General features: G+C 42.1%; 1 protein-coding gene across 1 annotated transcript in view; it reads left to right on the top strand.

The window, feature by feature from the left end:
• Window positions 1-23,010, top strand: part of LOC126305234 (uncharacterized) — a 51,434-nt gene that overhangs the window by 4,866 nt on the left and 23,558 nt on the right. Inside the window, exon 2 of the mRNA XM_049992025.1 lies at window positions 1,222-2,699. Coding sequence (XP_049847982.1) covers window positions 1,253-2,699 — 1,447 coding nt within the window. The 5' untranslated portion in view covers window positions 1,222-1,252. The remainder of the gene's footprint in view (window positions 1-1,221; window positions 2,700-23,010) is intronic.

Genomic DNA, 23,010 nt, shown 5'->3' with positions numbered 1-23,010 from the left:
TCATGCAATATCCTCCTTTGGTCTGTGTACTTGAAATGAAATGGAAAATATCTACACAGTGGTGCAAATATAGGAATAATGTGCTGTGTCCTTGTTTGGAAACAAACTTTCTTGAGTCACTCATAGTACTTATGTAACAGCAGTAATACCAATTTAACTTTGTGCCCTCAAGCTTGTGATCAGTATCGCTTGGTGCAGTCCTGGGTTTCTTATACTGGCAATGTTAACTTTATGTTAAGTGACACACAACGGTATGGATATATTTACTGATGATGAGTTTGCTGTTGGGCGCCTCAAGTATTGGTGTTACTAAACTGTACACCGGCAGAACACAACATCCAAACTTTGGTAATTGTGTTTTTTGTCAGAAGGTTGTTGCATTACACTTTTACTCTTAGATGATTGCACATTACAGGATTTTTACAATTTTGAACATACTTTCACAAAATCCAATGTGGTTAGGGTAACAAGCCAAATAAATCATGGTTATGTTATTACTCTGTAATGAACCGCATATACCTATGATTCTCTTATACTAAAATACTTGGGAAATACACTGGAGAACCTTGGAAATTTTGTAGAAGTTTGGCTTCAACATGAACTCATAATTACCTGAATTTATGTTGCAGCTTGATGTCTTAAAATGATTTTTATGTTTTGTATGATAGATAAGAGGGGGGAAAACCATTGGGGACAAAATTGCTCTCTATAATTCTTGCATTGTGAATTCAAATTAACTGCAGGACTTTGTTTACTACTTGCCTTTGAGAATTTGGGTTTTGTTCCACATGGTTTCTTTGTAAATAGTTGGCCTCTATACTAATATTCGGGGTACAAGGTTTTCTATAGATGATTTTAGTTTTATTTAGAAAAGAATAATTTTTTTCTTTCTGTTCATTTTTTAAACTGTTCTTGTGTATACTGGGTGAAATTCTTTTTTAAAACAGCTCAGTTCTTGTATAAAAGGCAAGCAGTTGTCACTCTAAAGCTCTGTTTTAATTAGTTTTCTTTCTTTCTTCTTCCTCCCCCCCCCCCCCCCCCTTTTTTACGTTGTCCTGTTGGGTACAAAATGCCCATGTGTTCCTCTAACTTGTACACTAGCTTCCTGTTAAATTGGCTCTGGTACCCACAGTTGGATGTGGTGTCAACGTACAGTAGAAATAGGTACTATCCATATAAATTATAGAGGAAAAAATTCTTACATTCACTTTTATTTTGCAGGAATATACCAGTCATCTTTGTGAACATTAAAATGAGTGCCCCTGCTGTGAAACAGTCACTACCAGCTTCTGGAACTCCAACTAAAGTTGGCACAGGTGCACCTGCTTCTGGGGCTGCAAATAACTCTCAGTCAGCAGGTGTACCAAAACTGTCAACTGTGAGCCCAGCTAAGCCACCAGCATCAGGAAATGCTAATCACAATGTATCAAATATGCCTCTTAGTTTAGTTCAGGAACACAAAAATGGAAGCGGTCAGAACCAGACCGTGTCTGGGCCACCTAGAGGATCTGACAAGAACAGAGATCTTGCACCTTCAAGTGCTCTGAAGCCTACATCAAATGGTGTGGAAGGATCCCCAACTAAGCCCCAACACAGTTTAACAAATTCAGGAAATGATAAGAAGTCAGATGAATCACAAGCAGTTGCAAATCATTCAGCTGATTCAAGTGTCACATTACCTACATCCCAGACAACACAACAATCAGTTCTGCCAACACAGCAGGGAACACAGTTACAGTCTCAGTTGCAGTTACAACAACTGCAGATGCAGCAGCTGTTACCACAGCAACAGATGATGTCACAACAGCAAATTGTACCCCAACAGCAGCAGTCACTGATGCAACAGCAGATGTTGCCACAGCAACAACAGCAGCAACAATCACAGTTTATGACACAACATGGGATGCCAAGACCATCCCAACAAATACTACCACAACAGCAAATGATCGCACAACAACATATGATTGCACAGCAGAAGCAACAGATGCTAGGGCAACAGGGAATCGGTCAACTCGTAATACCCCAACAACAAATGCAGACACAACAGATGATACAAGCACAGCAACACCTGCAAGCCCAACAGCATCTACAAGCACAGCAACAACAGATGCAAGCACAGCAATTACAACAGCTGCAGGCTCAACAGCACATGCAAGCTCAGCATGTTCCAGGGCAGCAACAGATACAGAATCAAGCACACATGCAAGTGCAGCAACAGCAGCATCTCCAACCTCCACATATTCAGACACAGCAGCAGATGCAACATATGCAAACACAGCAGCAAGCACAACCTCAGTTACAAGTGACACCACAATCTGTACAGCAGCAGGTTCAGCCATCTCAGCAACAAAATTCAACAATATCACCTTCAGTGCAACAAGCACAACACGGGAAAGGGCAACAGCAGTTGCAAGAGCAGCAGGCACAACAACAGAACCAAGGAGAGAAACAGCCATCTGCGGTGCAGGATAACCAGGAAATGCAGACACAACCAAACTCTGGACCGGAGGGCCAAGAAGTGTCGACTGGTGTTACGTTGGCAACAGCTGTCACCAGCAGTGTACCAGAAAATGAAACAGAAGAGCAGAAACAGGGGGAAAAAGAACAAAATTCCCAAGCAGAAACAAGTGGAAAGGAGCAGACCCCTAAAGATGAAAATGTAACGTCAGAGAACACAGAAACACCTTCAAGTACAGCAGGTATGTGGAAGCTGTTTGTAGTTTCAAGTTGCCAAATCATCTTTAGAACTAACTATTTTGTGTGTTTTACCATTAATTAGTATAGCAGGCATGTTGGTTAGATGTTTTAGGGTGAATCAGGGTTACTAAATTTTAATTTGTTGTTGTTGGTGACAGAAGAGTCCTTGCTTCTTCAGGCTCGTACATTGTTACAGTATGTAATTTTTTGGGGTATTTGTATTAAAAAATACTCATTCAGTATCCATGAATGTATATTTAGTTTAATCAAACATGTTATACATTATTGGCTTGAATGGCACCACAGGTTTGAAGAACATGCTGTCCACATCAATGCTCTAATTATGTGATGGGTGTTATATTGCTCAACTTATTTGCCTTTTATGGATGGAAACAATGCTGTTGTGGTCTAAGAGTATACACAGCATACACACAAGATACATCCTTTATATGGTGTGTGTGTGTGTGTGTGTGTGTGTGTGTGTGTGTGTGTGTGTGTGTGTGTGTGTGTGTGTGTGTGTGTGGGGGGGGGGGGGGGGGGCGCTCGCGCGCAAAAACAATCAGGACTTCATGATGTTAAAAGAAAACTGATGTTCGAGTGAAAGATTTCTGGTGTTGGTATTGGGGAGTGTCACCTTGAAGACTAGCTTTTTTTTTTTAAAAAAAAAAAGAGAATATTTCACACAATTGTATGCCCAAATTAATGTTATATGGTGAATGTAGACTAAAAGTGACCTATTTTTTAGCTGAATTTTGGACTGTATGGATGTGTACCCTTGCTAAATTATTCCCAGAAGTGTTTTCTACCATCTCACATGCTCCATAATAATAGTTTGAAGGTGGGCAGTCAAGGAGATGTATTGTTCATCCACGTGCTTGTGAAACCATTTCTGCTGTTTTGCAAGAGAACATACGTTCAATAGAACATTTGTTGCTACCTAAAGTTTCACAAAAAGTAAAGACCCATAGAAGTGTCAACCTTCCATTTGATCTCGTGTGTGTGTGTGTGTGTGTGTGTGTGTGTGTGTGTGTGTGTGTGTGTGTGTGTGCAATTTTATATATTTATTAAAAATCATATTCTTGACCATCAGTTACTGTATAAACTTTTATTATTGCTGCTAGTGTAGATTGTTACAAATCCTTATCAAACACAAGGTTTTTTTCCCCCAATTATACATTTGGATACAAATGTGTTGTTTTTTCCCACTCTATGTAATATCAAATGCATGTTCTAAACATGAAAAGAGATTTGTGCATTCCTTGTGTTATATGGACTGAAATGTCATGTATGTATACGGATTCTGGATTGGAAAAATTTCTTGTGTCTGATGGTGATTTTGTAACAGTTGAAACTCGTAGCAAATCATAAAGGATTTCATGGCAACTGTTGGAAGTAGTGATTTTCAGTAAATAGAATATTCTATTCTCGGTGCATGTAAGTCCCTGTTGTTTGGGTGTCAGTCACGTTTAGTGCGTTGAGAATGGCTAGCCACTAGCCGAAACCTGAATTTGCGTAATAAAGTCTAAAAAAGGATACATGATGGCTGCACTCTATAATTTATAAAATTTGTATATTTGTTGCACATCACTTACACACTGCCAACTAAACATTTGTCTCTGCAGTAACAAATGTGTTTTACTCAAGTGACGAATGTTATTAGATTGCAAAACTTATTTATTCTGTAACTTAGTTTGTCATTTTAGTAATGCTTGGGGTCACTGAAAGTAATAAGGGGCTGATATTTTTTGACTTTTAGGGCATTTCAAGCAAACTTTAGATTGCTTTACTTACTACCCATGTCAATTTTTCTGAGAAACTGTGATACCATATACCAGAAAAAAGTTTCTGTATTAAGCTGCAGTGCAGTGGCAGTATTTATTTAGAGGACAAACTGCAGCTGGGGTCTCGAATAAGATGAAAGGTAACAATGATGAAAGGCATTGTGAAGATTCAGTTGCTGTTAACTTCTATAAGCTAAGCTGTATTAAGTGGCTTTGTGGTAGTAAGATGTAATTGGAATGTATTGACATATTATTTGCTGTTGTAATGTTACAGCACTATAATATCTCTTTACTCCACAATGAGCATGGTTCTTATGCTTCCATCCATAAGGTAATGTCTGTTTGTTTCTTTTTGTCGCAGATCATTTCTGTCATGGTAAAATGTTTGCCAGGTATGCTGCATCAACGTAAAACATTGTTGCCTTTGTTATCAACTATTAAATGCTGCTCACTGTTGACAGTAGGGCTGAAATTCAGTTCTGTGTGACTCTCTGGTATTTCTGCGATGGAAAGCTGTAGAACTGCATCTATTCGGTTACGTTAGACCAAATGAGAAACTGCTTCAGTCAAAGTAAACAAGGAAATTGGCATGCAAGCCACTGAAGTACCATAAAATCAAAAGATTTGTCCTAGGCCAGGAGTCACAACACAATTTTGTTTTTATCAAAACAAAATGAAGAAGAAATGTGTGCTGGAATGTCTAACTTTGCAGATGTGATAAAACATAGTGGCTATCATGTTTTATTTATATTTTATAGGGAATAGTAATATTTGAAAATGCTTTAGACAGCTGTCAAGTGAGTGTGGTTAAGAGTTAGAATAAAATTTGCAATCAGAGATACGGTCCTTTCTAAACTTGGTTCTGGCATACAGATTTATGTTTTTAAAGGTTTCCCTAAACCATTTCAGGTCTTTTGATGAATCCTTTGAGAATGCCACCCTTAATTTTCTGCTCCATTCATGTGCAGTCAGAATCTTTGGTCCATCTGCAATGACCCCATCACTGATTGTACAGTAAAATCTGTCTTCCTAGGTTCTGTACAATTGTCATGTCATCAGCTTGATCTTGGTCGAACTATACATGCAACAGTGTGAAATATATGCAGATCAGTTTAGTATGTTTTGCAGAGAGAGAATTCCTGATATGTTACGATAGCTACAACATGTAGATCCAAGTCGATATATAGATTGCAATAACTATGCGGACAAGAGGGGGGGGGGGGGGGGGCAGGCAAACTGTAGACCAGTGTGGAGAGCTACATCGAACCTGTCTTTGGACTGAGTTGCACAACCCAAAAGTGTCACACAGCAATACTAACAAATTGTGTAAAATACTAAGCAATAAATACAGATAATCTGTTGGAAAATGCACTGAGATGCACATTAGAAATTAAAGTGAGGTACTGTTAAGCAGATGTGTAGAATCTTCAGTGCAAAATACAGTGCAGTGATAATTATAGCCCTCAAGACATCGAATGTAATAAAAGAATATGTGATAGCTGTGCAGAAGAGAAAAGTTTACTACTAGCAAGAAATTGGTCAGTTTATGTCATGGCTCCGCGTGGCAAATTGTGCTGTAAACTTTGCATTTTTTACAAACTGGAGTGTGGTAAGGCAGAGTCTAAGCTGCAAAACATTTCCAGGGGCAGAAGTGGACTCTGACCAAAATGTATTGGTTGTGAAATGCAGATTAAATGTGAAGAAATTGCAGAAAGGTAGGAAATAAAGAAGATGGAACTTCCCAATTTGCAATAACCACTGGTTGTTAGAGTTTAGAAAGGGGCATTAGGCAAAGATTTTTACATTGTAAAGGAATGCGCTAAAAGACTGACAGGTAGCTTTCAGTGGTTGAAAAGTGAAAGCAGTAAAAGATCAAATACACAAAAAGACCTAGTAGAAATACTTGGATAACAATAGTTTTTTAATTTAATTGGCAAAAGGAGAAAATATAAAAATGCAGCAAATAGGGAAGGCAATAGGTAATGCATGTATATAGAAAAATTGGATTGAGGGAAATGCAAAGTGGTAAAACAGGAACAGCTAGAGGAGAAATGAATAGCAGTAGAACTGAGCAGGATGATGAGAAAGAAAAATTACACACACATGTGGAGAAAAGAGAAGCAGCTGTAGGAATATGGCTTACATGGCAAGCCAGTACTAAGCATAGAAGGGAAGGCTTTAAGATAGAATATGTAGAAGTGCCATACAAAGACAATAAACTTGAAGACATGTTACAGAAAGGGAAGAAGTAAATGCAGATTATACAACTCTGTAAGAATAATTTCACTGAGCACTGAATGCACTTAGGTCAGAACAAGGCTGTGGAAATAAATGACATTCCCTCATAATTAGAGAGATACTTGGGACAATATACTATGACAAAATTATTCCTCCTGTTATACAGACAGGTGAAATATCCTCAGACTTGAAGACTGTAATAATTCAGATTCCAAAGGAGTCAGGTAGTGCTGGGTGTGAATATTGCTGAACCATCAGTTTAATTAGTCACTGCCTTTCATATTGTAGCCAAACTGGAGCAGACCAATCTGAATTCCAGCATTGGATGTCCCCAAGTAGTCGGAAGATGTTCATGCTGCTGCTGCTGCTGCTGCTGCTGCTGCTGCTCCTGCTCGAAGTTCACGTTGTGCTGCACCTATTCAGGACTGTAGGTTTTCCATAATGCTGACACCAGTTGTTTGTGTTGTTGCCCCGGATTATGATTACACGAAATATTTGTCCGAATTTGTAAGTGGTGGATCCTTGAGGTACGGCAATACGCGAACACAAAGAAGTAAGTTTAAATAGTTTTACTAACAAAAGGCTGATTATAAAACACGCACACTACGTGCACCCTCATCACTGTGTCTGACATTCTAACAACAGCTAATTACAATCATATCAAAGTGCTCCATGGTGAGTTAAGGAAAGAGTCATATTTGCGCGCTGGTTATCTGGCGGGCTTGCTGATTGCGGCCAGTGGCGTACTCTCATGTGGCGCACTGTGGCCGGACGCATGTCTACTGACTAAGCAAATTGTCAGCATTCCAAGATAGGTCGGCTGGCGAGCAAGAGTTTCATACTGTACGGCTACGTGCAAACCCGTAGACCCTTACAATAGTGAATCTGTTGGTAGGCTACGTTCTGATGCATCAAGGCATAGTTGGGTAGCATTATAAAGTGTGGAGGTGCGAAGGTTCTACTACAGTTAGCAGGTCCAAGTTTGTGCGGTTTGCAGTTGTGATAGGCAGGAGAGCTGCATAGAACCAATCTTTAGACTGACGGTGAGAGCAAGGAAGGATAATAATCCTAGAAATCTAAAATAGGAAATTTATGGTCGTGTTTGCAATGTCTAGACTACTTACACAAATTTTCCTTTTAAATTATTAAAGAGACTCATTTTTGGTGATCACTATTCATGGAAGTATGAATATTTTTTTTTAAGTCTCTTGTGCAAATAAGAGTTTAGATGATAGGCTTGCTATATAACACAACTATACCGCTTGTCTGAAGAAAACGCAAAATCACATTTGAGGATTGCAGTTATGGCTGCTGTGTAAGAGTAACAAGAGCATGTGAACACCCTAACTTTTGACACCTTGCAGATTTATTGATTATTTTTCATTGAATGCTGTTAAATGTAACATAGATAGGGTAATCTACTGCGATATGCTTCAATACTGCTCCTCTAGAGTTATGAGCACATCTTCAACTGCACATTTTATGGATCTTTTGTGCCTGTGCAGCTGGGATGACATAATTGCCTTATAGTTCAAATACGTACAGGCTTGATAAACAACCTGCACAGTTTGTGGCATACACAGCTAGGCCTTACCACTCAACTAAAAGTTTTCATCAGTGCCTGCAGGTGGCAATGCGCTGTGCAGATATTTACCTCTGGTCTCTTGGCAGTTGGCATAAATCCCGTTACATGGTAGCACACTCCTCAGATATGCCAATTGACTCACTATATAATAAAATTATATTGGACGTAATTATTAAATTATTGTTACTATTATTACTGGCAGTGGTCGCAGTTGTATACATTTGTTAACTGTCTTAACCGTTATACAGCAGATGCTATTTCTGGCTTTTGGGTTTATCTGAGTCACAAAATTTGTAAACATCCAAAATGTATACTTGTGAGCTACCACTGGAGGATTGTAAGCTATTTGCTAGTCCTCTTACTTTTCAGTACATGCCACACAAGTAGTCTTATGTACTGTCTTGAACATCACCAGTGCATTTACTTGTGAATAATAATTGCTTATACAATGGATTCTGCATTTGTAGTTGTGGTTGATCAGGAAATGCCATTAGAAGCAGATATCCAGTGTATGTTAGGACTGAACTATAACAAAGCAAAGTAAATAAATTTCTGGTGTTGTTCTGTGCCAACTAGTGTGATTGTATCAGATTAGACACTTTAGATGTGTCGCTTGTTTGATATATTGATGGAGATATCAAAAAGTTCCATGACTGGTTCTGTAATACACCAGTGCCAGGCTGCACACAAAGATACTGGGAGTACCAATATCCAAAAGTGCCATGAGAGAGCATCCTGTTCACGTTGCGAGCTGTACAGCTGGGATATTCTCACCACATTTGTTTCCATGTCTGCATGAGTAGCAAGCTAGAACAAGTGAATGTGAGTTTCTGTGTGAAACTGGGGAAATAAGCATCACAGATGCTTGCTGTGATTGTGTAAGTGTATGCTGATGTTGCAATGAGTTGTGCAAGGTGTTTTGACTGGCAGGTGTGCTTCAAGAAGAGAGCATCATCAGTGGAAGACATGAGAGACCGGATCGACATCCCACAGGCAAAACACTGAAAAATGTAAAATATATTTGGCAGCTTTCGTGTGAAGATTGTCAGAACAGCCCACAGCGTTGTGACCACTGTTGTTGTGCAGGCAATCCTTACGTGTGATTTCAGTATGTGTCATGTTGCTATCAGGTTTGTCCCCAAGCTGCTAACTCGGTTGCAGAAGGAACACTGTGTTGTAGTCTACCGAGACCATCATCAACATGCCTTAAATGACCCATCCTTCATGCCGAGGATCATTACAGATAATGAAATGTGCACTGTGTATGGGTACGACTGTGAGACGAAGCAAGTCATCACAGTGGAAAAACCAGTCATGACTGAAAAAGGCAAGGCAGATCCACAGCATGACAAAGTGCACACTCGTAGTCTTTTTAGGCATTTGCATCATTGTACATCATGAATTCGTCCCAAGGGCTCAGGCTGTCAATAGCGAGTTCTATCATGAGGTATTAAGCCGTGTAATGGGGGGAGGTGGAGGGGACTTTCAGTGAAAGGGACCATATCTGTTGTGTATGAAAAACTGGTTGCTGCAAGACTGTGCACCCTGTCACCGCGTCATATTAACACAAGAGTTTCTTACCAGAAACAGTATTGTCACAGTCCTTCCCCACCGTACCGGATTTGGTTTTTGTAGACAATACCATCTTGCTGATGATCAAGGTACAGCTCAGAGGTTACCATTTTGCTACCACTACTGAGTTCCAGCACAAATTGCAGAAGGTGCTTGACAAGTTTAGAAAAGACGACTTCCAGGACACATTTTATTAGTGGCAGAAATGCTGGGAGTGCTCTACTGCTATACAAGGTGGTGGTGGTGGTGGTGTGTAAGTGCAGATTGTGAATGAAGTATATATAGTATACAGTGTTGTCAGAGTTTTTCAGTATCATTCCTCCAGTATTCTAAACGTTTGTATCAAACATCAGAGAAGCCAACGTTTTGGATTGTCGTTACTGTATGCATGGTTTTCTTGTGTTGTGCTTGAAGATTTGTGGTGAGTACTGATGTTCTAATGTTTTTATGGGTACAGCTGCTCATTAATATATTGACAGGTGAATAGGAACGTGATAATCCCTACATGTCATTGACTTACTGAAAGGGGAGCAATTGGTATATAATTTGAGATTACCATGACAGTTGTACGGTTTGCTTCTATGATAATTTTAGTGGTGTAGTCACATGTGCTTTTTCAGTGTGAAACTATATTAATGTTAGCTGAAAACGTATCTTGCTCATGATTTTTTTCACGTTGTTAAATACCCTATGTTACATGTTATCAGCCAGTGTGAATGGAGCACACTGAGGCTATTTAGACTACATACTCCAATCCATGTTCTGAAAAAAACATGGATGCTTAATGACAGAGGCTCAATAGATCACACATTCATAGGGAGTGTATTTAGTCTGCAGTAGAATGAGCAAATACAACTACTCCCTGTATAGTGGAGATATTGACCAGGTATAGACATGAAAACAGAAGTTAAACGTTGTAACTCAGTGCTACATTGATCTGGCCATATAGGTTATCTGGGGATGTGGGGACCGTGTAAGGTTACCATCAAGGGTGATCCTGTTGGTAAATTAACTGTATGTAACCTACTGAACTTCCCCGAGTTATAGTTTTGTAATTTCTTTTTGTTTAGTGGATTTGTATTGAAAATTTGACAAAATGACAACTCATTAATACAGGAGACCCACATCTGCTATTACTAACTTTGATTGCATTTCAGTGAGCTGAGTGAGAGGGAGCAGCAATCAGCCAATAGAGCTCTTTCTAGAGTGCCATGTCCTAGAAATACAGTAGATACATAAGGAGTCTTGTTATGCACTGCTGGCTACATACTAGCAACTCTGCCCCCCCCCCCCCCCCCCCTCCCACTGGTGCTCTAGGAGTACCCTCTGATGTCTTGTATCTTTTATGACCTAATGTTTTACACGTTCGAGCATACGGGCTTCCTGCGCCACCAGGCTGCGCATGCACAGTGATGCCTGTTACCTGGCACTTTCTGGCAACTGCTGAAACGAACCTTTTTCCAACAGGTGGCAGGAAAATATTGCAAATGTTTGTTCGAAAAGCGGTACTTTCAAATTAAATTTTCTTTTATGCAAGCTGAACTGTGTGTGAGAATGTACAATGAATTTCTTAAATCACAGAGAGTTTGCCTCTCATTTAAAAATCAACTCTTTGAGGACGATCATTTAGAAAAATTTTGAGCCCAGATGATCAGGCATTTATATTGTTACTAAAAATTTTGCTGTCACATTTGTGTGATGTATCTTAAAGTGTAACATGCACAAAAAGACCAATATTATATGTGAAAGCAACACTGTGTATATTAATTTAAACCATACTTAACAGTGATGCTGCTATTCGCCTACCGTCACGTGTGCTATGCTCTGAATATCAGCGGTCGTTGACTGGCGAGATCATGTGACATGAGCTGTGACTGGCTTACAAAAGTGCATAGCAATCTCAATTTCAATGCTTCAGAAAGTAGCATGCGGTGTTTGGTGGAATTCAAATTTATACTTTATAACACGAAAATATGCAGTGTACATGTTGCTGCACATCAAAGATATTTCAAAAACTTATTTATTTATTATTATTATTATTTCTTTCTTATCTCGGATGTTATTTATTATTATTATTATTATTATTATTATTATTATTATTATTATTACTACTACTACTACTACTACTACTACTACTACTACTACTACTACTACTACTACTATTATTATTACTACTGAGTTCGATTTTCTAAAGGGCCGGGAAATTCTATGCTGGTGTATAAAACCATAACCGTTCAATGGATTGATAAGCTTTACTGTTCCAAGAAAAAGTATACTGTCACTTAACATTGAAAAAGTGTTTTCACCCGGGAGAAAATGTATTTTTAACTGGGAAGTATGGGAAAAATGCGGGAATTTTCTTTTCTTGTCGTCATATACACACCCTGGTAATGCTATCTTATGCCTACCCATCAGTTTTTTCGGAGGAGCTTCAAAGCATAAACAGAAGCTTATTGAATTTATCCCGCTGTGTGTCGGGGCTAGACTAGACCCACAGTTACTCCTTACCTGCTGTAAGAGGCAGCCAAAATGAGTCCTGTACTTAGTTAAACTTTTACATTAACAATTTGGCTATCATTAGGATCCCTGTAAGCCTTAGCTCATCTGACAACTTCTCCCTCAACATTGTTGGCTTCATTACTTATGATACCCTTTTTGGGGTTGACCTCAATTTTTCCAAATTTTATAAAAATTCAGGTCATTTGGGGAAAGATGCACAATCTATCCACCATTCACTCTAGTCTTTGGCACCTACTATTCGGCCCACCACACATGGAGTAACTGGTCAATTATGAATAATGGACCCTCACAGTTGCAGCCCTTTGACAATGCAGGACTCGCTCTGTTTGTAGCTGAGCTGTAACATACCTGTGTGTGCCAAGGAATAGGTGCCTGCCCACTCTAAGACACTGGGACTCTGTGCAATGCGTACTATGCCAGGCAGCCTTAGCCATTGCAGGTTGGCACCTATGGAGAAAGCTAGCCATCAGAGTGAGTGGTATCAGGGTGGATGATCCACAGTGAAGTGGATCAAACTCGCTCATATCAGTGACCATGCCAACACAGCTTTCTCATGACAGAAGGCAAGATTTTTAATGCAGAGTCTTACAACCATGTGGTGTTTGTTTTTTATCACATCATCAGGTGTGGGTATACTCCAGAACTGACTGATAAATCTTTTGCAACAACAAAGCCACTGTTTTTCATTGAAAATATTGTGTATAGGTTTAGAGAAGTTACTGTAGTATAGGAATTGAGAAATTGATCTTTGTTGATAGAAACTTCGATTATTAACCAATCACAGGTGCTTCAGTCTGTCAAAAGTTCGGAGATATATCAGTTGTTTGTTGTATTCAGGAAGGACCTAAGGATAGTAGAGTGGACACTGGGAGCTTTCACCCCAGCCTTCAATGGAAATGTTTTACCTGAAGAATTTGAGTCATGGCTTATAGGTGTGATTTCAAACCCTATTTTTCTCCTATGAGACATTTCAGGGGCCAGAGGTTTGGACACACGTCCTCTCACTGTGCTAATGAGGTTACTTGTGTGTTGTGTTTAAGGGCAATGCATGAGGGCCGCCCTTGGGAACAACCATCTACATGTGTGAAAAACCCAGAATTCCTCCTCCTCTTCGCCCCTCCCCCCTCCAACAGTTTTCAAGAGGGAAAAGTAAGTATAAAATGCGTGACTGCATGTATTACCATGATGCTAATATAAAGTTGACAGTTCCATCCAGTTGATATGATGACAAACCTTGCAAATATTGTCAAGGTCCGCACCAAGCATGACAACGCAGTCTTGAATAGCAACTCTTGGCCTTAGCCACATGTCAGGCCTATTTTCCAGGTGGGGGAGGGGACTTCAGCTTCCTCGAGTCCTCAGACCCACAGTTTGGTTGGTAACCACCCCATCATGGCAACCAGAGATGTCATCTGGCATCAGGGCAATATTTTGCTATACTGTCCTGCTACTTCTTTGGTCTGCAGCTTGTTGTGTGTGTCAAAATGCTGTTGTCCTAGCCTGCTTTCTTGTGAGCGAAGAGATGAAAATCGGAGGGAGCAAAGTCTGGGCTGTATGGTGAGGGATAAAGAGCTTCCTATTGAAAACTCTGCAGGAACATCTTCGTTGCAGCTGCAATGTGTGGCCAGGCATTTTTATGAAGACCCCCTGCGGGTCTGGGGGCTAGATTAGGCCCGAGGTATTCCTGCCTGTTGTAAGAGGTGACTAAAAGGAGTCTCACACTTTTAGCCATAGAAGTTCAGGTCCCATTTTATAGTTTAACCTGCCACTTTCCAAATTCTATAGAAGTGCGGGCCACATGGGGGAGAATGCCTTATGTGGTGCATGAGTTATCCATAGTGCCCTTAGATTCGGTCTCCGGAACCTCTTTGTCATGGCTTGCATATACACCTGCAATTCAACTATTTGGACGAGGACACTTTCCGGGGTATGTCATCTTCTTTTGTTGTCTCCTGTCTTCTTTCGGCCCCATGACAATATTGGATTTGTCTGCGCCTAATATCCAGCACGGTAACCCGTCCGTTGTGGTGGGGCCGTCATGTACCCTGGCAACACAGGGATCGTCCTGCAGATGCCAGAGCTGTAAACTCCTCACGTATGCCAAGGAGTAGATGACTGTCTTCCTGGGGCATCAGTACTCCCAGCAACAGCCATCATGCCAGTTGGCCTTTGCTGTGGCTCGATGGCACTCGTGAGGAGAGCCACTGATTGGAGTGGGTGGCATTAGGGCAGATGACCCGCAGTGAAGTGGACTAAGTCATCTCTTGCTGGTGATCGTACTGCACCAGCAGTCTCTAAGAAGGGCAAGATTGAATACAGTGCCGACAGGCATGACACCAAATTGTTTCCCCTCCCTCGCTACACCATGGTAGGAACTTAGGGCTACTGAAACAAGAGGGCCATATTCATCTCGGTATTTTGTCTGTAGCAGAATGGATGAAGACTCCTTTCTACCTACGAAGCCTCAATTTTTTGTTGAACATCTTGAGGATAAGTTTGGGGAAGTGACAGCACTGTCAAAGATAAGAAGCAGTGCAGTCTTGATTCAGACAGCATCCCCAGTGCAATCCCAGGTGTTATTCACATGTGACTGGCTGGATGATATTCCTGTTTGTCACTCCCCATAAAAGCCTGAACATGGTCCAGGAGAGTATTTTCCATCATGACCTTCTCTTGAAGTCTGACGACTAGCTCCATGCCAGTCTAGAACCGTGGGGTGTTCATTTCATCCGGTGCATTTACAGGGGACCCAAAGACAACAGGGTTGCTACCAGTGCCTTAAGCTTGGCCTTTGAGGGTGATTCCAGCCCGAAAAGGTCAAGCTGATGGTTTACCGCGGTGATGGTTTACCGCTGTGCTTTAAGTGCTGGAAATTCGGGCACATGTCTTCCCGCTGCACACCACATGTTGAAACTGCGGATGTCCACTGCATCCAGATACTCCATGTGCACCTTCTTGTACTTGTATCAACTGTGGAGAGCAGCACTAGCCCTGCTTGCCAGACTGCACAGTACTCCAAAAGGAGTGGAAAATCATGGAGTACAAGACCCTGAACCGGTTGACTTACTAAGAGGCTAAATGCAAATTTGAAAGATTATACCCCGTTTGGTTGACATCCACGTATGCTGCTGCTACATTACCATCGTCGTCACAAGTACCGGTCGTACCACACTCTGTGCCACAAACAGTGGATCCTCTGGGCCTCCAGAATACATACGCCCCCTTGGTGGTAGGGGAAAAATCTCCGTCGGTTGCTCCCAAAGTACCTACTTCGGGAGCAAGGTCCCCCAAGTGAGAGAGCAGGCAAACAAAGAAGTCTGCTAAGATAAAGGGCCCTCCGGTGGCCCCAACACCGCCACACCCTACAAATTCTGCACCTGCGGATGATGTGGAGATCTTAGTGTTCCATGTCCCATGCCCCATCCACAATAGGAATGGATACAAATACTCATATTAGTGGCAGCTGGTGATCCTGAGGCATAACCTGCCTCTTTGAGTGCTTCATGCCTTCCCAGCCTCACGATATCGTCATCCTCCACCACCAGGCTGAGCTACAGCAACTGTTAAGCTCAACACCAGCTTTCTGGACTGCCCTCCAGGAAACCTGGTTCCCGACAATGCAGTCCCATGCCCTCTGCAGCTATACAAGATATTACAGGAACCATAGTGAGTATGATAGTGTGTCAGGTGGAGGTTGCGTCTTTGTCCTGATCTCAGTATGCAGTAAACCTGTGTCCCTTCAAACTCCTCTTGAAGCTGTGGCTGTCATAATAAGGATGACACAGGAAATAACTGTCTGGGACATATATCTTCATCCAGATGGTGCAGTACCCCAGAACGCGAAGGCTGCACTGATTCAACAACTCCCTGAACCTTCCCTACTTTTGGGAGATTTTAACGCCCATAACCCCTTCTGGGGTGGTGCCATGCTTACTGGCTGAGGTAGAGATGTCGACACTTTCCTGTCTCTACTCGCCCTCTGCCTCTTGAATACTGGGGCCCTCACACATTTCAGTGTGGTTCATGGCGCTTACTCGGCCATTGATTTATCCCCCTGCAGACCAGGACTTCTCCCATCTGTCCACTGAAGAACCCACTTTCCCATTTTCCTGTCACTCTCCCAGTGCCATTCCCCTGGACATCTACCAAGATGGGCTTTAAACAAGGCAGACTGGGAAGCTTTCTCCTCTGCTGTCATTGTTGAATCTCCCCCACACGGTACCATCAATGTGGTAGTTGAGCAGGTCACTGGAACGATCGTTTCTGCGGTGGAAAATACAATCCCTTGTTCTTTAGTCTGCCCCCGGCGAAAGTCAGTACCTTGGTGGTTGCCGGAAATTGCTGACGCCATTAAAGAGCATTGGTTAGCTCTACAGACACAGAAGCGGCACCCTTCTCTACAGCACATAATAGCTTTTAAATGGCTCTGTGCCCTTGCTCACGAGCTTATCTTGTCCAACGTCACAGTGTACGTTATAATGCTCCATTAACAGAGTGGGAGCGCCTCAGCGTCCCTACACATAGCCCTGACACAGCTTCTGGGCTACATCGGATCCACAGTCACATGATCAGATATCTCTCGTCTGACTACAAATGACATGTCCTTGTTATCTTCAACCGAATGTTGTGCGATAGTGTCTTTCCATCGCAGTGGCAAGAGAGCACCATCATTCCAGTGCTCAAACCTGGCAAATACCTGCTTAATGTGGATAGCTATCGGCCAATCAGCCTCGCCAACTTTCTTTGTAAGCTGTTAGATCATATGGTAATTCGGCGGTTGTCTTGGGTCCTGGAGTCTCGTAGCCTACTGGCTCCGTCCCGGGGTGATTTCCTCCAGGGTCGCTGTACCACTGATAATCTAGGTTCCCTCGGGTCTGCCATCAAAACTGCCTCTTCCAGACACCAACACCTAGTTACAGTCTTTTTTTATTTACGAAAAGCTTAAGACACAACCTGGAGACATCATATCCTTGCAACGTTATGAGTGGGGCCTTCGGGGCCTACTCCTGATTTTCATCCAAACTTTTCTACTCCAGGTTGGTGCCTCCCATAGTCCCCCCCCCCCCCCCCGCCCCCCTCCATATCCATGAGAACGGGGTCCCACAGGGCTCTGTATTGAGTGTATCTCTATTTTTAGTGCCCATTAATGGTCTAGCAGCAGCTGTCTGACTGTCCGTCTTACTTTCTCTATATGCAAACGACTTCTGCATTTCGTACTTCTCCTCCAGTACTGGTGTTGAGCGGCGCCTACAGGGAGCCATCCACAAGGTGCAGTCATAGGCTCTAGCCCATGGCTTCCAGTTTTCAGCCAAAAAGTCGTGTGTCATTCACTTCTGTCGGTGTCCTACTATTCATCCGGAACCAGAACTTTACCTTAATGGCAATCCACTCACTGTAGTGGAGACATATTGATTCTTGGGACTGGTGTTTGATGCCTGGTTGATGTGGCTTCCTTATCTTTCTCAGCTGAAGTATAAGTGCTGGCAGCACCTCAATGCCCTGCACTGCCTGGGGTGCAGATCATCCTATGCTGCTGCAGCTCTACAGAGTCCTTGTTCAGTCCTATGGGAGTCTGGTTTAGGGTTTGGCGGTGCCCTCAGTGTTGCGTTTACTCAACGCAGTGCACTACTGTGGCGTTCGACTGGCAATGGGAGCTTTTAGGACGAGTTTGGTGCCCAGCCAGCATCCTGGTTGAGCCAGAGTTCCTCCATTAAAGGTTAGGCGTGCACAAGTGCTCGCCAGTTACATTGCACACATTTGTAGTTCTCCTGAGCAGCTGAATTACTGTCTCCTTTTCTCACCTACGGTGCTTCATGTCTCAAATCGGAGTCCCAGATCAGGGCTTATGATTGCAGTTTGCATCTGATCTCTTGTGTTTCGAGTCCTTGCCTTTACCTCTTATACTTGTCCATTCTTCTACGCTTGTATGGTGTACACCTAGGCCGAAGCTTTGCCTGGATACTGCACATGGTCCTAAGGACTCACTTAACCCTGCAGCACTCTGCTGTCACTTCCTCTTCTGGACATGTGCTGGGCCCATGAAGTGGTTTACACCCGTGGCTCGATGGCTGATGGTCACGTTTGCTTTGCGTATGTTCGTGGAGGACATATTGAATAGCACTCCTTGCCAGATGGCTGCAGTGTTTTCACTGCAGAGCTGGTGGCCATTTCTCGTGCTCTTGAGCGCATCCACTCGTGCCCTGGTGAGTGGTTTCTTCTCCATATTGACCCTTTGAGCAGCCTACAAGCTATCGACCAGTGCTACCCCTGGCATCCTTCGGTAGTGATCATCCAGGAGTCAATCTATGCCCTGGAATGGTCCAGTCGTTCCATGGTGTTTGTGTGCACCTCAGGCCACGTTGGAGTCACAAGAAATGAACCAGGGACTTTGTGGTTCTGTGCCGGCTCCGCATTGGTCAGACGTGAGCAATACATGGCTACGTCTCCTGTCACGAGGGCCCACCTTGGTGTCACTGTGGCTCACATATGACTATCGTCCACATCTTGCTGGACTGCCCACTTTTAGCCCCTCCCTACCTTGTGTGTTGGGCAACAGTGCCTCAACAGCAGACTTAGTTTTACATTTTATTCATAAAGGGGGGGGGGTGTTATCATACCATATAAGTGTGGACATTTAGCCTTCTCTCCGAGGCCGTCACCCTCCCTCCATTTTAACTCTGTCGCACTTTCTTTGTAATGTGTTGTAGAGTGGTTGGCTCATCCTCTTTTTATTATTGTGATCAGACAGCCCAGGCCATCTGCTCTATGGTTTTAGTACCTTATTCTACTTTTCTTTGTGGTGTATGTTTTCCCAATTTTTGTTCATTCCATTCATTTTATTTTTAGGTGTGGTTCCCCATTCCTTTTCCCCCTTTCACTTTCTCAAATATGCTTTGGGTGTTTTTGTACCTTGAGCCTTGCTTGCATCAGGAAAAAGGGACTGATGACCCTGTAGTTTGGTCCCTTTATACCCCAAACCAACCAACCATTGTCATGTAGGAGGAGGACAGTGACAGATAACATTTCTCTTTGCTTGTTCTGAATTGCCCTTTGTAGATGTTGAATAGTCACTCTGTAAGAGGCAGCATTGATTGTTGTGCAATGTTCCATGAATTCTACAAACTAAACTCCTTTTCAGTCCCAGAACACAGAAGCCATACACTATCTGATGGAGAGGGTTCACTTGGTTTAATTTGGGAATGAGTACGCATCCACTGTTGGGAGTGCTCTTGTGTCTCCATTTTCCTAACAACTCTATGTCTCGTCCCCTCCGATGGTCACTCAACACAGAAAATGTAAACGGACAGTTTTCTTGAATTTCCTGATCCACTCGTTGAACTAAGTCATAAGTTGACACTTGCTTCCTTTCCTTGACTACCTGCATCATGAATGCCTGTACATCCTGCTTTGAAGGTCCATCATTCCGCACTTTGCTATCACTTGTGAAAGTTTCACTGTATCCATTACTCATTTGTTGATGAATTTTGGCTTCATTGCATCACTTAACATGAAGAAATCGAATGACAGCATGCACATCATACTTGGTGCAAGACTAATGTTGTAGCCATGTTTACTTGCTCACTGTATGCTCTGAACTGACGAGTGTGATGTGACATGATTGATAGCATACTAGAATCACAGTTTCATTGTATTTTCTGTTTTAGTTTCATGACTGATTGGACTTTAGAGAGAGAGAGAGAGAGAGAGAGAGAGAGAGAGAGAGAGAGAGAGAGAGCAGAGAGACAGAGAGCAGAGAGACAGAGAGAGAGAGACAGAGAGAGAGAGACAGAGAGAGAGAGACAGAGAGAGAGAGAGAGAGAGAGAGAGAGACAGAGAGAGAGAGAGAGAGAGAGAGACAGAGAGAGAGAGATTCACTGTAAATTTTGGTTTGTTTATCATGCCATTCAACAGTACAAGCTTCCAGAATGCAGTCACAGGGTTAGCATCTAACTTTTGCATGTGGTGTTACAGGAAGATCAATTGAAGTGACATCTGTCCAACACTGCTGTATTTTAAGATTCAGCCAGCCAGAGTTGGTGGTCATGTGAGCATTCTCACACGTTTATTTCTATGACAGTCTTCAATCCCTCAGTTCTAGGCATGCAACTTTCTCATAGCAGCATGCCCTGTCAGTGTGCAAATACCGCTGTATGACAAAACTGTTCCCTGGAGACCAAATAATACTCTGCTCCACTGGAACTCTTGTGGGGATATTTATTGGAATTACACAAGCTACCTTGACACTGGCTTCCATGTTTCCACCTCAGTTGATGGCTCTTCATTCATTGTTATTACACTGTTCTACACATTCTCATAGTTTGGGTTTGTTAGTGTTTTTAAACCCTGGAAAGTAATTCTTGGCATGTTTTCGTACTATTCAGCACTTTCGTCTGTAACTTGTTTATCGAAAACTTTCTTTAAATTTGCAGATTTTAAGCTGGCAGACATTTATATAATGTGGTTATAATTAAACAGTTTGCTACTTGATCCACTATTGAAGAAAAACCATTTACCACATGGCTTACCCAGCTTTATAGGAATGATGATCACTGTGTGCTGCAGGATTTGAGTTGTTAGTAGTGTTAGTGTCATGACTTGCTGTTAGGTGCTGGTACTGTTATGGCGACGTAGGGTTTGAATACAAGCATCAGTGTGCACTACAGACACTGTCAGACAGCATGGGTCTGAAGAAGGTGGACAAGGCTTTGCTCGTAAAACTGGTTTATCAAGCGTGAAGCAGGTTTATCAAAACAACAGCAAGAGTTCTGCTACTCTTTGCAGGTATACATACATTAAAGAAATACTGAGTGGTTCTCTTTCCATACGACAGTTGAAAAATGTGATTTGGAAGTTTGAATTACACAAACAGGTACCACAAATTGTTGAAGTTACTACCATCTTGGCTGAGAACACTGGACGCAATGTGTGATCTTCAAGCAGTGCATGAGCTGTGTTAAGGTCCACTGTTCGACAAGTGCTGTGTACAATTGTGAAATGAAATGGTTTCTGTAGTGTGGTTCAAGGCTGTTCTGGGTGCATATGGTAGTCACATTGAGCAGTGTTTGTAGCCTGGAACGTAAACATGGTAGTCAGTTAACAAGTGTTGCCCTCTCATGTTTAAATTAAAATGTGTTTGTTTCTATGGTTTATTTATCACTTCTGCATGTCCTTACAAATGTTTCCACAAAGTTTCATTTTCCTGCAATCACTTGTTTGTCATGGGTTTGCTCAAGAAGTAAAAGTTTAATCATAGCCACCGTGAACATGGCAGACTGCAGCTTTTGTACACACTATGCAGTTCCTACAAATGTGAAGTTCTCATAACCTGCAGAAGTGAGCAGTAATTAAAACTAAATTGATGTGATAATTGTTAAGTAAAATGTAATTACTGGCATGTGGCACAAATAGACCCAAAACTGACATTGATATGTTTATCACAGAATGTTCCTGACTTCCATATGTTGTGTGTGCCAATTTGTGTGAAGGGAACATGGTCTCATAATTTTGGAACGCTGCATCCATTTATTTGTTCAATTCTGTATAATTTAAATATTGAATTCTGTCTGATTTCTTTGCTGGCTTAATCTGTGAAAGTTGGCTATTGACCTACGGAGTTCAATTTCTATAAGATTATTAGTGTTCCTTTTCTGGGTTTACCTCTTTGCTACCTGGGAAGTTATTGCTGTTGGTAAAATTTTACCACACTCATTCAGCGTAGGGTGAAACTGAACTCTGACATTTTTGGATGCTGGTCAGGGACACTTCCTTAAGTGTTCCAGTATAAAGGAGCCATGATAATCCATTAAGTGCCAACCAGTTGCCATCTCATCTTCAGCCGTTGGTGTCATTCAGATGCAGTAAGGAAGGGTATATGGTCAGCACACAGTTCTCTTGGCTAATGTCAGCTTCAGACATTAGAGCTTTTACTTCTCATGCAGGTAACTTCTTGGCAGCCAGAAGAGAGTGTGTGTGTGTGTGTGTGTGTGTGTGTGTGTGTGTGTGTGTGTGTGTGTGTGTGTGTGATTTCAGATGAAGGCCTTTATGGCTGAAAGCTTACTTGTTCGATCATCATCTTGTTGTGCCTATCTGCGACTCATTTCCACTGTATGGCGAGTAGCCCACTATCCTTTTCATAATTTAGTCATTATTCCATCCTGGATTTTCCATTGTTTGATTAACTCCTCATTTGGTATTGCAAGGCAGTGGGGACACGACTCCAGTCCTCCCAGCAAGTAAAAATGGCTGGCAGTACTGGGAGTTGAACCCAGGTCCTTCGCATAACAATCACGCGCTGACCACCCAGCTATGATTTGTGTAAATACATTTACTTTAGTGAAAAAGCCTGTAATATGTTGTCACCAATATGTAAGGCATAAAACAGAGTAATGCAACAATCTTCAGATGAAATGTGTACGCTTTAATCATAGTGTGAATAACTGTGTCCCGTCAGTTTACATTATGGTAAAACCCGTACACGAGGTACATGTCGGCTAACTCTTCTTCAGTAAACATATCCATACTGATGCATGTCAGTGTTAACATACAACTAAAATGCTGGAGAAACAAACCCAAGATGAAACTGAGCATTGCCTAATGAAAATTTCAGGTAGAAGAGCG

The sequence above is a fragment of the Schistocerca gregaria genome, unplaced genomic scaffold (assembly GCF_023897955.1).
Source record: "Schistocerca gregaria isolate iqSchGreg1 unplaced genomic scaffold, iqSchGreg1.2 ptg000286l, whole genome shotgun sequence".
NCBI lineage: Eukaryota > Metazoa > Arthropoda > Insecta > Orthoptera > Acrididae > Schistocerca > Schistocerca gregaria.
Note: the sequence above shows the minus strand (reverse complement) of the source record. Positions and strands in the feature narration are given on the sequence as shown.